This window comes from Pelophylax lessonae, assembly GCF_965119305.1.
Source record: "Pelophylax lessonae genome assembly, chromosome: 4".
Classification (NCBI taxonomy): domain Eukaryota; kingdom Metazoa; phylum Chordata; class Amphibia; order Anura; family Ranidae; genus Pelophylax; species Pelophylax lessonae.
The window spans coordinates 36883596-36901854 of NC_138771.1; the positions used below are offsets into that span (position 1 = coordinate 36883596).

The 18259-nt window shown below is 43.4% G+C and overlaps 1 protein-coding gene across 1 annotated transcript in view; it reads right to left on the reverse strand.

The window, feature by feature from the left end:
• The window catches only part of MCTP2 (multiple C2 and transmembrane domain containing 2), a 387219-nt gene that overhangs the window by 155284 nt on the left and 213676 nt on the right, over positions 1-18259 (reverse strand). Inside the window, exons 7-8 of the mRNA XM_082254686.1 lie at positions 17636-17747; positions 15530-15568 (exon numbers count right to left, since the gene is read on the reverse strand). Of these exons, the coding sequence (XP_082110812.1) occupies positions 15530-15568; positions 17636-17747 (151 nt within the window). The remainder of the gene's footprint in view (positions 1-15529; positions 15569-17635; positions 17748-18259) is intronic.

Below are 18259 nucleotides of genomic sequence, written 5' to 3' on the forward strand. Positions count from 1 at the left end.
GACGTCCTCTAGTGGGCCCTGTGCTCACTGCCCGGCAGCGTGGAGCTTGATTGGCATTTTCCATTGAACACCAGAATTGGCAGGTCCATCACTGGCGCCCTGTGCTTTTAACAGATGAGAGTAGGTTCACCCTGAGCATGTGACAGACGTGAAAGGGTCTGGAGAAGCCGTGGAGAACGTTATGCTGCCTGTAATATCATTCAGCATGACCGGTTTGGTGGTGGGTCAGTGATGGCCTGGGGAGACATATCCATGGAGGGACGGCAAAGACCTCTACAGGCTAGACAATGGCACCCTGACTGCCATTAGGTATCAGGATGAAATCTTTGGACCAATTTTCTTACCCTCCACTGGTGCAGTGATTTCTAGGTTCCTCCTGGTGCATAACAATGCCCGGCCTCATGTGGCGAGAGTATGCAGCCAGTTCCTGGAGGATGAAGGAATTGAAAACATTAAATGGCCCCAACACTCGCCTGATTTAAATAGACTAGAACACCTCTGGGACATTATGTGTTGATTAATCCAACGCAGTCAGGTTGCGCCTCAGTCTGTTTGGGAGCTCAGTGATGACCTGGCTCAGATCTGGGAGGAAACACCCCAGGACACCATCCATCGTCTCATTAGGAGCATGCCCCAACGTTGTCAGGCATGCATACAAGCACTTGAAGGTCATACAAACTACTGCTGCAATGAAATTTCAGCAAAATGGACTAGCCTGCACCATTTTTTCACTTTGATTTTCGGGGTGTCTCAACTCAGCCCTCTGTAGGGTGACCATTTTCATTTCCATCAAACGATGTGGCATCCTTTCGTTCCTAACGCATTACCCAGTCCATACCAGTATAGAGCCTAACACATTACCCACTTCATCCCAGTATATATATCCAGCATGAGATTTTTCCCTATTGAGAGCTGATGTGTTTTCAAAGAGTTCCTTTAATTTTTTGAGCAGTGTATAATGAGGAACAAGTATACACGACTGGGTATTTTTCCTAGTTGCAACTATCAGGGGCTTTTATTAGGGTGTTAGTAATTAAAGCATGGAATAATTGTATAGTTGGAAACAGGACCCAGAAAAGTGGGTGTCTTTTTATTAGGGGTTGGGGGGGGGGGGGGGTTTGGGGTGTTGTAACGCTCAATGAGAAGAGAAGCTATTTAACTGTAATATATTTGTTATTGTAACGTATATGTGCTATTTTTTTTTTTAGATATTTACAAGCAATAAAAATTAAGAGAATTAGGCTTCTTTCACACGGCCGCTCCGGATTTATTCTCCGCTGCGGGACTTTTTTTTTCTATTACAGAGCGGATGACATTTGTGTCATCCGCTCCGTATGCCCGCATATCATCCCATCCGTTTGCGGATGATATGCGGACATAATGTAAGTCTATGGGCATTGCGGATGTCAGCGGATGACACCGCTGACATCCGATTTTGCTTCCTTTCCGTTTTTTGAACGGATGAAAAAATAGGGTTCTGTTCCGTTCCAAAAAATGGAACAGAACTGAAAGGAGGCAAATCGGATGTCAGCGGATGGTATTCCGCTGACATCCGCAATGCCATAGACTTACATTATGTCCGTAAATCATCCGCAAAAAATTAGGATGATTTGCGGACATACGGAGCGGCCGTGTGAAAGAAGCCTTAAAACTAAAAAAAAAAAAAAAAAAAAATAGTAATAAATAGAAATGGATACATATAAAAAAAAAATATATGGTGAGGAGGTGACAAACAATAACTAATCATAGGCAAGTGTACAGGGTGTGCTGGATGTGCCTGGGCATACCCTAATCACCCTGCGCGGTGTAGAATCCCCTGCTACCCGGTGTTTACTATGCATCAGTTTGTGAATGAACAGGCGGATACTCTGCAAAGAGCACTTCCCATTCATTCACAGTCTAGTGCAGCCGAGTCTGCAGAGAAGAATCTCTGTTCTCAGTCCCTTTCTCTGTATCAAAAAAGAGACATCAGGAGTCTGTTTAGACCCCTGATATTTTACTAAATATACATACATAAAATGCATGTCCTTTTTCCCCCAAACAGATTTCCTTTGGTGGTATTTGATCACCTCTGCGGTTTTTGTTTTTTTGCGCTATAAAACAAAAAAAGACCTACAATTTAAAAAAATATATATATATTTTTTTTTACTTTCTGCTATAAAACCTACCCGATAAAAAGAAAAAAAAAAAAGAAAGAAAAAAAAGAATATTTTTTTACTTTCTGCTATAAAACCTACCCGATAAAAAGAAAAAAAAAATAAAAGAATATTTTTTTACTTTCTGCTATAAAACCTACCTGATAAAAAGAAAAAAAGGAAAAAAGAAAATGTATTAATTTATTTAGGCCAATATGTATTCTGCTACATATTTTTGGTAACAAAAAAATCCCAGTAAGCGTATATTCGTTTGCGCAAACGTTATAGCGTCTACAAATGATGGGAATCTTACAAAAAAAAAAATTGTATTCCACATCAGTGATCCCAGAATACACTGATGATAGGAAAAAAGGTAGGGACTATAGCGGACTATTGGTCAGAAGTATGTAGGTAAGCCAAGGAAAGAGTAAAGAAAAAGGATAAAATTTAACAATATTTATTAGAAAATTGATAAAAGTCGACATAGAAAAAGTGAAAAAAATAATACAATACAATACAGCATGTTATGTCATGGTAGTAGTCGATCAAACGGGTGAGTGCCTTTGTTCAAATGATGTGAATCTTTTTTTTTTTTTTTTTTTTTACTACTAATAGCAGTGATTTTTAGCTGGACTGCAACATTGTGCAACAGTGTGAACACCTGACACTTTTTTGGGGACCAGTGACACCAATACAGTGATCAGTGCTAAAAAAAAAAAAAAAAAAAAAAAAAAAAAAAAAAATGCACTGTTGCTGTACTAATGACACTGGCAGGGAAGGGGTTACCATCAGGGGCGATCAAAGGGTTAATTGTGCTCCTAGGGAGTGCTTTCTGTGTGGGAATTTGGCTTAACTGCAGGAAAACAGAGATTGGGGTTCCTGCTAAGCAGAAACACAAGATCTCCATCTTCCTCTCTACGGCAGTCTTTCTCTATTGTGAATGATCGGCGGGTCCCTGCAGACATAACGTCGGCATGCGCCCCGGACCCTGTGCCCGTAATGACATACAGGTATGCGATTTTGCACAGGAGGGCCATCCTGCTGCAGTATATTTGTGTGGAGCGTCCCCCAAGTGGTTAATCCAGTAAGTGGATGTGAGTTTTGGGTCTATGGGAGCCTTGTATTTTCACTTACTTTTTTTAACCACTTCAGCTCCGAAAGGTTTTACCCCCCCCCCCCAGCTCCGAAAGGTTTTACCCCCCCCCCCTAATGACCAGGCCATTTTTTGCGATTCGGCACTGTGTTACCTTTTACAAAAATTGTGCGGTTGCGCGACGCTGTACCCAATTACGATTGATGTCCTATTTTTCCCACAAATAGAGCTTTCTTTTGGTGGTATTTGATCACCTCTGCAGTTTACTTTTCAATAATTTTTTATTGAGAATTTTAACATATACTTCAGAACAACAACATTTGGCATCATTTAGGGGCTAGGCCCGTGCTGCAACAAACTGTAACAAGCCCAGAGGCAAACAGTAAACCCACAGTATTTACCCCGCATAAAAATCCAACAGAGGCCTTTGAGATAGGCTACAAAAGCGTATTCCCCTGAGTAGGTAAAAAGTGCTAGGGTACATAGCTACGTGCCCTCTTCAAGGCAGCCCCATGCTAAGCGAAAAGTACTGAAAAGGCAAAGAAGAAAGGTAAAGAAAAAAGGAAACGCGAGAAAAGAAAGGGAAGAAGAAGCGATAGAATAAAGGAAGATGAGAAAAAGAATGGACCCAACTCCGCACCCCGCCCCCTGGACCTCCCTTAAGCCGGCCCCGTCAGATAACTGAGCCAGGGCTCCCACACTTTATCAAATCCGCGCAGCTTGTCGTCCAATTGTGCCGACAGCCGCTCATTCAGCATAATCCAGGACAGCTTGTGCCTCAACTGCTCAAATGGTATAACAGGAGACCTCCAGGACCTGGCTATGGTAATTTTTGCTGCTGTAAAGATAAAAGTGATAAGCCGCCTCTGCGCTCTCGTGGCCGCACCCACCTTCTGACCCAACAGGGCCTGCTGTGGAGATTTGATTAGGTTAACCTGGGTCAAGGTGTAAATAAAATTGTACACCCTGATCCAAAAACGCCGCACTTTGGGGCACTGCCACCAAACGTGAAACATGGTACCCTCCTGGCCGCAACCCCGAAAGCACAGAGATGATGCGCCCTGGACGAAAGTTGCTATTCTGGCCGGCACCATGTACCAGCGGAGCAACACTACCTCTGCAGTTTTTAGATTTTACCCTATAAACAAAAAAAGAGCGACGATTTTGAAAAAAACGCCATATTTTATACTTTCTGCTATAAAACATTCCCAAAAAAAGAATTTGAAAAATCTAATTTTTTTAATCAGTTTAGAGCAATTGGTAAAATAAATCCCAAAAAGTGTATTTTAATTGGTTTGCGCAAAGGTTATAGCGTTTACAAACTACTGGATAGATTTTTGGAATTTCTATTCATTTTTTTGTTTTTATTAGTAATGGCGGCGATCAGCATTTTTTGTTAGCGGGACTGCGACATTGCAGCGGACAGATCGGACCCCTAACTGACATTTTTGACACTTTTGAGGGGACCAGTGACATTACTACAGTAATCAGTGCTAAAAATATGCACTGTTACTGTAATAATGACACTGGCAGGGAAGGGGTCAAGGGCTCTTTCACACGGCCGATCAGTTTTTTATCTCCGCTGCGGCACTTCTTTTTTTTTTTCACGGACACGGATGACACTTGTGTCATCCGCTCCGTATGTCCGCATATCATCCCATCCGTTTGTGGATGATATACGGACATAATGTTAGTCTATGAGATTGCGGATGTCAGCGGAATGACACCACTGACATCCGATTTTGCATCCGTTCCGTTTTTTAAAAGGAAGAAAAATAGGGTTCTGTTCTGTTTCAAAAAACGGAACAGAACTGAAAGGACGAAAATCGGATGTCAGTGGATGGTCATCCGCAATCCGCAATCTGCAATCCCATAGACATTCATTATGTCTGTATATCACCCGCAAACGGATGGGGTGATATACAGACATACGAAACGTCCGTGTGAAAGAGCCCTAACCCAGTGGTGATCAAAGGGTTAAGTGTGAGCCTAGGGGAGTGTTTTCTAACTGTATGGGGGAGGGACTTGTGAAATGACCATAGAGACCTGTGATCCTATATAGAAGGATCACAGACGCTCTGTGATCATTTCCGGGAGAAGAACGGTCAGCTGTGTTTACAACAGCCGACCATTCTCTCTCAGCGGGGAGCGATCGCGGGTGTCAGGCAGCAATCAGAGCCGCCTGTCCCGTGCATCAGCTTCCCCGCTGCCGAGTGGGGGCAGGAGCGTGCCGCCGACACCGGCGTGCGCTGGCCCCCAAGCTTCCCGCAAGCGACTGACATAGGTCTACGTCGGTTTGCGCAGGAGAGCCAGCCTGCCGCAGTAAAAAGGTGGTGGGTAGTCGGGAAATGGTTAAAGTAACGCAGTGCTGAATCGCAAAAAATGGCCTGGTCATTAAGGGGGAAAATCCTTCCGGTCCAGAAGTGGTTCAGGACTGACAGAATAATGCAGTCGTTTGCACAGCACGGTTCGGGAACGCGTTATTTAATGTTACAGGTAAATATTCTTGTTGCCATGTTTAAGCGAATTAAATGACAGAAAGGTGCAATACCAGTAAGACCTGAAAGCCATTAGGCCTCTTTTTATAACACCGTTTTATGTCTTTGAAGTTCATTCCCATAAGAGACGGATTCTTTTTTTTTCTCCTCCTTCTGCTGCCATTGATGCATGAGAGGCCTGTACAGCATATAATTTCTCTTGCTGTATTTCCTCAGCCTCTCATCTCTCCCGTGAAACCAGTATTCCCAACGCTCACATTTTTTCCGCTCTTGCCTCGGCGCTGTTTTCCTAACTGCTCGCACTCCTCTACAGCCCAGGGTTTTCTAACTAAAGATGGTTATTGATGTACTGCTGTTTTAGCACAGTAGCAGAATCAATAAACTAAAGCATACAACTGTTTGTCAGGTTTTCTAAAGCATTATGGGAAATTCCTTACCGAGTTAAATTGCCATACATTCAAACGCTGTAAACCCCGCTCTGCAGGAAGACGCTGTGTAACGCACGCTAGTTCTGGTTAGGCTTTGCTACCCTCTGCTGGTTAGTTCATGGTAATGCATGATATTGGGAGAATCAGAAAAAAACTTTGGCCAAAAGGTGACATATTATTATTATTTCAGGTACTTATATAGCGCTGTCAATTTACGCAGCGCTTTACATATACATTACACATTCACATTAGTCACTGCCCTCAAGGAGCTTACAATCTAAGGTCCCTAACCAGAGATGTATAGTAACTAAGTAGAACTACTTCACTACTGTACTTAAAGTGGAGTTCCACCCTAAAATGATACTTACCTCCATCTTCTCGCTCCGGGTCACCTGAAAAACAAATGGATAATCGCAATTTTTTTTTTTTTTTTTTTACTTACCTCGTTTAGAAGATAATATACTCCCCTTACTTCCTTCTTCCTCCCCTCGGCGGCCACGGCGATTCGTCACTTCCTGGCTCTGCAATGATTCCTGGGAGCTGAACGTCATCGCTCCCAGGAATCGATGCGCCTGCACCGGCCCCGACGTCAGTTCCGGTGCAGGCGCCGTCATACCTTGCAAAACAGCTTCTGGGCATGCCCAGAAAATGTGCAGGGATGACGCTGAGGCGCCGGAAGTGACGGCGGGGCCGGTGCAGTGCATCGTGGGACCGAAGAAGACGGAAGAGGACGCAGAAGAGGATCGCGCTGGCTTCAAGCTGCCCACACCTGAGATGGCAGCGCTGGAGAAAACATTTTCAAGGTAAGTATTTCGTCTTGCAGGTAAGTGCAACCTGGGACAGATCAGAGGCTAGCGATTGTGGAATGTACTAGCCCTGACTGTCCCGGGGTATTTTTATAAAAAAAAAAAAAAGTTCACTGGGTGGAACTCCGCTTTAAGTACCGAAAGGCGGTATCTGTACTTTCCTAGAGTAGAATTTTTTTCTCCTACTTCCACTTTTACTTCACTACATTTTTTCAATGATTTCAATACTTCTACTCCAATATTTTTTTTTGTGCTGCATAGTTACTCGTTACTATTATAAAAATGACCACTGCCAGAACAGTAGATGGCAGGTTTCATGAAACTCAAAACATGTGTATTATCAGCGCATACGAAAATAAAAGCTTCTGTATGTATAAATAAAAGCTGCATTTGAAATAATAAAAAACAATATGATGTTCAATCTTTTGACTTCTTTCTTTAATAACTACATAACACAGTACTTGTACTTTTACCTTCAGTACTTGAGTAGCAATTTTTTTCTTCAAAACTACTGGTACTTTTACTTTCAGTACTTGAGTAGCAACATTTTTTAAAAAACTACTTGCAATACTTAAGTACAAAAAATGTTGAATACTTTAGTACTTCTACTCAAGTCACTTTTTGATCGAGCACTTCCACTTCTACTCAAGTCACTTTTACTCAAGTATGGGTTTCGAGTACTTTATACAACTCTGTCCCTAACTCACATTTAGGGCCAATTTATTTATTTTTTTATACAGGATCCAATTAACCTACCAGCATGTCTTTGGAGTGTGGGAGGAAACCGGAGTACCCGGAGGAAACCCACGCAGGCACAGGGAGAATATGCAAACTCCAGGCAGGTAGTGTCGTGGTTGAGATTCGAACCAGCGACCCTCTTGCTGCTAGGTGAAAGTGCTAACCACTACACCACTGTGCCGTACATATGCAGATGAGGACATACAATCATTATGTCTGCAAATCTGCAGAAAAAAAAAAAAAAAAAATGAAGGTTAAGCACTTGAGCTTATTCTTACATATGTTGTTCAAATTTCACATGTTGGTAGAGTAACGCTTCTTTTTTATTGCAGGTAAATAATGGATTCCAAGCAGAAGCAGTATCCAGTCATTGAGTCCTTGATGAGAGACCGGTGCAGACTGTCCGACCTCCACAGAAGGCTACAGAATGTTTATGGAGATTACATCATGTCTTGCCACTGGTGACTTGTCAATGGTGTTCTGTAGCTTTCTGTTGGATGTCGGACAGTTTTCACCCCTCCATCAAGAATTCAGAACAATGACAGCGCATTTCTTCTGCTTGGAATCGATTATTTAACTGCAATGAAAAGGAAGGCTGCGGCCCCGGGTGTGGAACTCGGGCAGACGGCCAGCAAAGGAGTTTTGAAATGTTTATATGGAGGTTTACCTCCTTTTACTTAAGTGGGATATTCTTAGTTTGGATCTCAACTCTCCTATGGATGCTATTTCCTGCGGCCAATTTTCTAGTTTCTGTATGACTAGACTTTTTTTTGTGATCTCTGCTGTGTCCGAGCTGTCTTGTCAAGAAAGGAAGAACGAGAAGGAAGAAAATAGAAAGAGAAAGAGAGAAAGAAAGAGAGAAAGAAAGAAAGAGAAAGAAAGAGAAAAAGAAAGAGAGGGAGAAAGAGCGAGAAAAAGAGCGAGAAAGAGAAAGAGCGAGAAAAAGAGCGAGAAAGAGAAAGAGCGAGAAAAAGAGCGAGAAAGAGAAAGAGCGAGAAAAAGAGCGAGAAAAAGAGCGAGAAAGAGAAAGAGCGAGAAAAAGAGCGAGAAAGAGAAAGAGCGAGAAAAAGAGCGAGAAAGAGAAAGAGCGAGAAAAAGAGCGAGAAAGAGAAAGAGCGAGAAAAAGAGCGAGAAAGAGAAAAAGCGAGAAAGAGAAAAAGAGCGAGAAAGAGAAAAAGCGAGAAAGAGAAAAAGAGCGAGAAAGAGAAAAAGAGCGAGAAAGAGAAAAAGAGCGAGAAAAAGAGCGAGAAAAAGAGCGAGAAAAAGAGCGAGAAAAAGAGCGAGAAAAAGAGCGAGAAAAAGAGCGAGAAAGAGCGAGAAAGAGCGAGAAAGAGCGAGAAAAAGCGAGAAAAAGAGCGAGAAAGAGCGAGAAAAAGAGCGAGAAAGAGCGAGAAAGAGCGAGAAAGAGCGAGAAAGAGCGAGAAAGAAAAAGAGCGGGAAAGAAAAAGAGCGGGAAAGAAAAAGAGCGGGAAAGAAAAAGAGCGGGAAAGAAAAAGAGCGAGAAAGAAAAAGAGCGAGAAAGAAAAAGAGCGAGAAAGAAAAAGAGCGAGAAAGAAAGGAAAGAAGGAAGGAAGGAAAGAAGGAAGGAAGGGAAGACGGAAAGAAGGAAGGAAAGACGGAAAGACGGAAGGAAAGAAGGAAGGAAAGACGGAAAGAAGGAAGGAAAGACGGAAGGAAAAAAGAAAAGACGGAAGGAAAGACGGAAGGGAAGACGGAAGAAAAGACGGAAGGAAGGAAAGAAAGAAGGAAAGAAGAAGGAAGGAAAGAAGAAGGAAGGAAGGAAGAAAGAAGAAAGTTAGTATAGAGGAACAGTTATGGCGCTTTTCCACTGCATGGAACCGTACCAGTTCGGCACCCTTTTGTGCTTTTCCACTGCGGTACCGCATGGTATAGGGTCGGTACGGTACGGTATAGGTTTGCTTTTCCACTGCATGGAACCGAACGGTACGGTACGGTACGGCTCTGAAAAAACAGTACCTACTCGATTGTGGTTCCAACAGGTACCAAACTGGTACCATATCCCACAATCCTTTGCATGCAGTTACTACTAGCCACTGATTGGTCAGAGAATCCCACCCACCCCGTTGTTATCCCACCCACTTAACTTAGTACTACTTTAGTGGAAAAGCAAACCTATACCGTACCGTACCGAACTGTTCCGACCCTATACCATGCGGTACCAGCAGTGGAAAAGCAAACCGGGCCAAGCAGGGCCGAGTAGAGCCGAGCCAGTACTAGCCGGTACTTGCAGTGGAAAAGTGCCATTACTCTACCACCATGTTAAATAGCCCCCATACAATTATCACCAAGAGTGAACGAGAAATAAAATTCCTTATTTTGGGTTGTCACCAGAACAGAGATGGAGAGAAAATATTCTGGTGACAACCAGGGACTCCCTTGCTATGTAGGGATCTCCTCTCACTTCCGGTTTTGGCCATGGGGCAGCAAGTGAAGCCTCCCCAACGGGACACAGATGGCAAAAAAAAGGGAAAAAAAGTTTTGCCTTTAGTTCTACTTTAATGTAAGCTTACATTAGTGGAACAATCGCTCTAAATGGTCTTCATGTAAGACTACCATAAGAATGTACATTCCAACAGTGGAGAACTTTGGAGAAAAAATATGACTGGTGGTTACCCAAGCTTCAAAAACCCTTCTGACGTCCCTCTGCATATCTGTAATACCCATTCACCTCTGTCCTGCTTCTGACTTACCCACAAGTGTCTAGTGGTGGTCAGATGAGAGGGAAAAAAGTTACAAAGTGACTGTTTTCCGTATTGACGCTGCCCCTGTTTCTATGTGGTTTTTGGTACTGACCCAAGTGCCATATGGTGAATATTTCCCAACTCAACATTTCAGGCCTACGTTTATACCTAGAAGCAGCAAAACAACCTTTATTCATTAGTTAATAAGTCATCAAACTGCAGCATTGCTTGCATGTTATTAGCGGGATGCTGAGATGTTAGCCAGAGCCTTGGGAATGGATTGACCTGCCAGCACGATGCACTTTTATCTAGGTTATTAACAACTTTCTGTAGTCAAAAAAAAAAAAGACAAGCAATGGCATGGAAAGGAAGACTGTTAGCTAATTTGGACTCCAGAGAGCAGATTGCACAAACACTGTCTGATTTTCCTAAACCCAGACAGACTATTACTCGAAGGGTCACACTTCTCTAGTGAGTTGCTACTGAATACCATTATCACTGCCACACAAACATTTCAGATAAGCCTTAACTCTTCAATAACATTTCAGATTGTCACTTATATTTAGGGTTAACCTGAGAGGTCTATTTATTCTGAATAATTTTTTATGCAAACTGTTTAATTATGGTGTTATAGGTTATAACATTCATCCATTAAAGTGGTTGTAAATCCTTACAAATACTCAGTAATGTGACTGGTAAACAGAAACAAATCTTCCTACATAAGCTGTACCTGTTTTATCTGCAGCCCTCTCTCCTCTACAGCCATTCAAAGCACATCATTTAGACAGCATTTCTGAGCTCCAGAAGGCAGGAGGTGGAAATCTGATTAGAGGAAATAGACACACCCACCTCTACACGATCTCATAGGGAAACATGCACAGCTGAGGCGGTCAATCACCTGCTGTGTGCTGGAGGGGCAGGGGGTGCCATCTCCCAGGATTGTCAGGTGTAGGCATAGAAGCGGCTCATGCAGATAGCAAATGAATAAGAGAGGAGACAGAAATCACACTGGGTGCTTTGTTGCAAGAACACACTATAGAGGAATATGCTTTGTTCATTTTTTATGTCACAGTTTAGAACAGGCATGTCCAACCTGCGGCCCGGGGGCCACAGGCGGCCCAGAACCCCAGGCAATGCGGCCCACTGCCCACTGCCAATTTTTTTTTGCTGGGGAGGAAGGTCAGGGGCATGGGCACAGCGGCTTCCAACTAACGGTAGGCAGAGGCTGCCTTGGGGGGGAGAGGGGGGGGGGGGAGGCGAGCATGTGCAGTGTTTCTGACTCTTACCACCATGACCACTTCAAATCACTGAAGTGGTCATGATGGTTAGAGTGTTTCTTTAATATCTCTCAAAAGAAGTAAACCTCTGTATACTGATTCCATTTCATTTGATCATCCTCTAGTTGTGTTAAATTAGTGCAGGGGGTGCGGCGGCGTGGGAAGGGCGCGGCGGCATTTTATTACTTATATACCTTAACTATAGTATATATTTTATATGCGGCCTGAGAAAATTTCTCTACACTCAATGTGGCCCAGAGAAGCCAAAAGGTTGGACACCCATGGTTTAGAACCAATTCAAGTCAAAACTAAAAAACACAACTAAAAACATGGGGTGCAGCAGGCAGATATTTTTCACAGATTGCTTTCTGTTTAGAGACTCTAGGACAGGGATCCTCAAACTTACGACCCTCCCGCTGTTGCAGAACTACACATCCCATGAAGCATTGTAAAATTCTGACATTCACAGACATGACTAGGCATGATGGGAATTGTAGTTCTTGAACAACTGGAGAAGCCATAGTTTGAAGACCCCTGCTCTAGGAAGTTGATTTACTAAAGACGAATCGGCCGCTCAATTTGCAACAGAGCTTAGCGATTGTGGTGAGATTTCACTTTGCAAAACATATCCAATCATGCGCAATAAAAAAAATTTAAAATAAAATTTAAAAACCCCCAAAAAACAGCATTTTTGCTAGCATATGATTTGATTTTGGAAGTCAGTAGAGCTTCATTTCATTCATTAAGCTCTGGGAATAATACCCCTGCAATGTGCAACTTACTTTGTATTGTGAGGAGTCTATTTGCCTTTAGTAAATCAACCCTTATAGAGAAGCCAAATTCATAACCAGGCAATATTTACTGTAGCAATGGAGTGTAGCATATAACAGCGATTAGTCACTAAAAGTAGCACAATGTTCAAAATGTGAGTCATCAATCATTATTACACACAAGTGCATATGTAGCAATTGCCTGTTTTAACTCATGGGGTGATCATGGGTATAAAAAAATAAAAATGCTTGTGTGTGAACAAACATAACCATCCTTTAAACACAAACTTCTGCTCAGATCTCCTAGGCGATTCAAAAAGATAGTGGGAGCAGCTGGCAACCAAAACCAGTCACAATTTTTTCTCCAATGCTCTCCATTGTTGGAACTACCACCCCCCCCCCCCCCCCCAAAAAAAAGAAAAAAACGATTCCAAATATGGCAGAGGAGGGGGAGGAGAATACTGAGGGGAACTTCCCCCTTTGGGAGAAGTTCCACTTTAAGAGAGGTTAAATTCATTTTAAATATGATTTTTTCTTAGCATATTGAAATTGTGTATTATCGCAACATTCTGTTCAAGCAGAAAGACAGGATGTTGATGGTTCCACCTCTTCCTGTACTCTCACCAAATACCACTAGATAAGGGGTTATATCATCCCTGCTGAGGCACCCAAAAAGCAAAGGTGGTAATCCTTGCTGAGACACCTCTAGGAGAAGGGGTGAATTTCCCTTCGGAGACACCTCTAGAGGAGGGGTGAATTTCCCTTCGGAGACACCTCTAGAGGAGGGGTGAATTTCCCTTCTGAGACACCTCTAGGAGAAGGGGTGCATTTCCCTTCTGAGACACCTCTAGAGGAGGGGTGAATTTCCCTTCTGAGACACCTCTAGAGGAGGGGTGAATTTCCCTTCTGAGACTCCTCTAGAGGAGGGGTGAATTTCCCTTCTGAGACACCTCTAGAGGAAGGGTGAATTTCCCTTCTGAGACACCTCTAGAGGAAGGGTGAATTTCCCTTCTGAGGCACCTCTAGAGGAAGGGTGAATTTCCCTTCTGAGGCACCTCTAGAGGAAGGGTGAATTTCCCTTCTGAGGCACCTCTAGAGGAAGGGTGAATTTCCCTTCTGAGGCACCTCTAGAGGAGGGGTGAATTTCCCTTCTGAGGCACTTCTAGAGGAGGGGTGAATTTCCCTTCTGAGACTCCTCTAGAGGAGGGGTGAATTTCCCTTCTGAGACACTTCTAGAGGAGGGGTGAATTTCCCTTCTGAGACTCCTCTAGAGGAAGGGTGAATTTCCCTTCTGAGACACCTCTAGAGGAGGGGTGAATTTCCCTTCTGAGACACCTCAAGAGGAGGGGTGAATTTCCCTTCTGAGACACCTCTAGAGGAAGGGTGAATTTCCCTTCTGAGACACCTCTACAGGAGGGGTGAATTTCCCTTCTGAGACACCTCAAGAGGAAGGGTGAATTTCCCTTCTGAGACACCTCTAGAGGAAGGGTGAATTTCCCTTCTGAGACTCCTCTAGAGGAGGGGTGAATATCCCTTCCGAGACTCCTCTAGAGGAGGGGTGAATTTCCCTTCCGAGACTCCTCTAGAGGAAGGGTGAATTTCCCTTCTGAGGCACCTCTAGAGGAAGGGTGAATTTCCCTTCTGAGACACTTCTAGAGGAGGGGTGAATTTCCCTTCTGAGACACCTCTAGAGGAAGGGTGAATTTCCCTTCTGAGACACCTCTAGAGGAGGGGTGAATTTCCCTTCTGAGACACCTCAAGAGGAGGGGTGAATTTCCCTTCTGAGACACCTCTAGAGGAAGGGTGAATTTCCCTTCTGAGACACCTCTACAGGAGGGGTGAATTTCCCTTCTGAGACACCTCAAGAGGAAGGGTGAATTTCCCTTCTGAGACACCTCTAGAGGAAGGGTGAATTTCCCTTCTGAGACTCCTCTAGAGGAGGGGTGAATATCCCTTCCGAGACTCCTCTAGAGGAGGGGTGAATTTCCCTTCCGAGACTCCTCTAGAGGAAGGGTGAATTTCCCTTCTGAGACTCCTCTAGAGGAGGGGTGAATATCCCTTCCGAGACTCCTCTAGAGGAAGGGTGAATATCCCTTCTGAGACTCCTCTAGAGGAAGGGTGAATTTCCCTTCTGAGACTCCTCTAGGGCAAGGATGAATTTTCCCTTCTGAGACTCCTCTCAGGGGTGGATAGCCCTGCTGAGACACCCCTAGAGGAGGGGTGGATAGCCCTGCGGAGACACCTTTAGAGGATGCATGGATATCCCTGCTCAGACACCTCTAGTGTAGGAATGAATATCTCTGCTCAGACACTTCTAGTGTAGGAATGGACATCTCTGCTCAGACACTTCTAGAGGAGGGGTGGATATCCCTGCTGAGACACCCCTAGAGGAGGGGTGGATATTAAAAGAGATGTATGGGTTCCTGGGTTTTTATTTTTTTTATTCATACTTACCTAAGTGGATGCAGCATCAGTCCGATGCTGCATCTGTCCCCCGGTGCCAATACACTGAGAACCGAGCGACAGAACCCTGCCGATCGCTTGGTTTTCACAGCTCCGCTGAGCGTTGAGCTGTGGAGAGGCCGGGTGTCGGTCCAGGGATCTGGCTGATCCAGACTCTGTAGTCGTGATGCGGAGCCTGGACTGACTTCTGTGACATCTGCAGAGAGCAGACTTTCTCTGCTGAAAATGGGTCACAGGAATGCAAAGCGAACTGCACTCCTGTGATCCATAGGAGAAGTAAAGCCAAACAAGCTTTGGCTGTACTTCTATAATATCAAAACCCCTTCAGGGTAGGGATGAATATTGCTGCTGAGACACCTTTAGAGAAGGGGTTGATATCCCTACTGACATACTTCTAGGGTAGTGAAACCTATCCTGACAGCATGGGTACATGCGCTGGTGACGTCACTGGCTGCCAAAAGAGCGAATATCTCCTAAACAATGCACGATCAGGAGAGATTAATTTTACCTACAGGTAAGCTTTATTATAAGCTTACCTGTAAGTAAAAATCACAAAGTGGACTTAGCTACCACTTTAACACAAGCTTCAGATTATACACCAGCAATATGTGCAATTTACCTTGGAAGCACCCAGTTTTCTTCGGGACGACCATCTCTGCTGCAAGAGAAGAAAGGAGACATTGAAAGTTAAAAAAAAAAATAAAAAAAAAAAAAACCTCAGTGGAGAGTGAAGATCCAACTACCAAAAGTCAGTACTACAAACCTTTAAGAAACTTAGGCAAAGTTGCCATCTAGATTTAATGCTCTTGCATCTTAGACCAGCAAAAACAAATTGATCAAAATGATTTTCAAAGCCAGAAAAAAAAAAAAACACAAGATCTCCAACATACCGAACGAGAAGTGGCACACAATTTGTTACATGCTTATTCCTTACGGACATTTGTAACTGCATCTTTTTATTGGATTTACATTTTGTTAAACAAAAAAAAAAGTATTACACTATTGGGGGATTGGCGCCTCTCTTTCCCCTTACCCTCTTCTTTTGTTGTGGCCTACTCATGTAACTCATGTAGCTTGTTGATGTTAAAATGTTTAAGAAAAAGTTGCACCTGCATAATTTTTTCCAACGCTACAAAACACTGTAGTGCACTACCATATGCTGCAATTTGTTGGTGTGGCCTTCAAAATTAATGGCACTTCACCTTGGTTAATGTGTTTCCATGTGATGTGGTAATGTGGCGTAAAAGGCAAGCCATAGATGATTCGATTTTTACCCGTGTGGAAGGAAGAAAATCACTTGATTCCCCCACCAACACACTCATTGTTGATGGGGGAATACCTCCCGCAACACTATTATATACAGCCAAATGGGAGCCTTCCCAGCCGGCAGAACACAATGATTACTTCTGACAGGTGACTTGGGTACAACCAAAAAACAACAATATCTCTCCTGCGCTCAAGTGGTATGCGGGAAGGTGAAGTTTTATGACACAAATGAAGTGGTCTTGCTGCCCCCCTCAGGACCAAGGGTATCCAAAAGGCACTACAAGAAAACAACAAGAGAAGGGCGCACCGACCTTGTGCATTACCACTTAAAAGTTTATTAAAATCAAAGAAGGGTAGCGTACAATATACTCACAAACGTAGCATATGAACAAGCATATAGGAAATGGGCACCGCTCGCTTCCAGGACACTTCTCTACTGCTGGATAGCATCCTCAAAACCTGATGTGGCTTACGGGTTTCGAGGGAGCGTAAGCCACATCAGGTTTTGAGGACGCCATCACGCTATCCAGCAGTAGAGAAGTGTCCTGGAAGCGAGCAGTGCCCATTTCCTATATGCTTGTTCATATGCTATGTTTGTGAGTATATTGTACGCTACCCTTCTTTGATTTTAATAAACTTAAGTGGTAATGCACAAGGTCGGTGCGCCCTTCTCTTGTTGTTGACTTGGGTACAACCAGCCTGACCTCTGATAGATCGTAACGCTCCATCAAATTCGATCTATCTATAACAAGCTTAAGTCACCCCAAAAAACCAGGCCCATCCCTTAACTTTTGGGTGGACTGTCCCTTAAAAAAGGTCTGGAGCTTCACAACAGTTGTAAATTGAGAGTTTCCAATGGTATAAACCAGTGGTCTCCGAACCTTCTAAACAAAAGACCAGTCTACTGTCCTTCAGGCTTTAGGGGGGCCGGACTGTGGCCAGTGGGAGTAGAACATGCCCTAACATCAGAGCCTCATCATTGATGGAAGAAAATGGAAGAATATGGAATGGAAATTGATGGAAGAAATATTTCCCCATTGCTTGCATCAATGGAAGAATAGAGCTGCATTTACGGTGTCAGAAGGGAAAAAGGTACCCCAACATTGGTGTCAATAAGAGGAATAGTGCCCCAAGGACCAGATAAAGGTAGGCACAGGGCAACATCAAGGCTCCAGGCTGAAATTTGGAGACCACTGGTATAAACCTTCAGAAGTAATTCATCTGCAATGTGGATTTAGTAGTAGTTATTAAGTTGGAACCACTAATCAATATGATAGGAGTTGCCCATCTATAAAATTTCCAGAACAGCTAGTTTCAACTTTTATCTGATCATTAGATAAAGCTGAAGTGACTGTCCACAAGGCAGCCCCCAGCTTTTAAAGAAAAAACGAATTTGCATGCAACTGAGGAAAAAATCTGAATCTTCAAACAAACGCACTGACCATGTGCAGATACCTACATTATTTTTTGCATCTCTTATCCTGATGGACAGACTGACATCTGCCACAATCACCCCCATGTCTTCCTCAAGGCTATTGGGATCTTCAAGCCGGAACACTTTTTCAGCAGTTCTACAAAAAAATAAATAAAAAAACACCCAATCAGTAAATATCTGTATTTCACTTGGAATGTGGCAGATCATTTGAACAGCGAGTGGTTTCTGCCTCAGTTACACTGGCATATCACAATATTTCACACTCCATTTCTCAAAAAACAACTTTCACATTATTCTGACATACCGCAGCTCGGTAAACTTTATTGACAAACATAATGAAATTCCAATAGCGTATCATTATTCAAGTCCAAGACACCACGCAAGCCATCTGCCGAATAGGAGCCAAAAAGGTATTTTCAAGACTAACTGTCAGTACTTCAATGGAAGCTCAAAATGCACCTCTTAACAGATCCTCTGAAATGTTCCTCTTAAGAGGATATAAATAAAACTAAGTGCTGACAAAGTATGTGCGTACACAATGTAGTGTCCTGCCAGTCAAGAATACCACTGCACTTAAAACAGAGCCCTTCTCAGTTAAACCCCTGGCATTTTAGGAGCTTAAAACGGATGTTGGAATACTAGCATGAC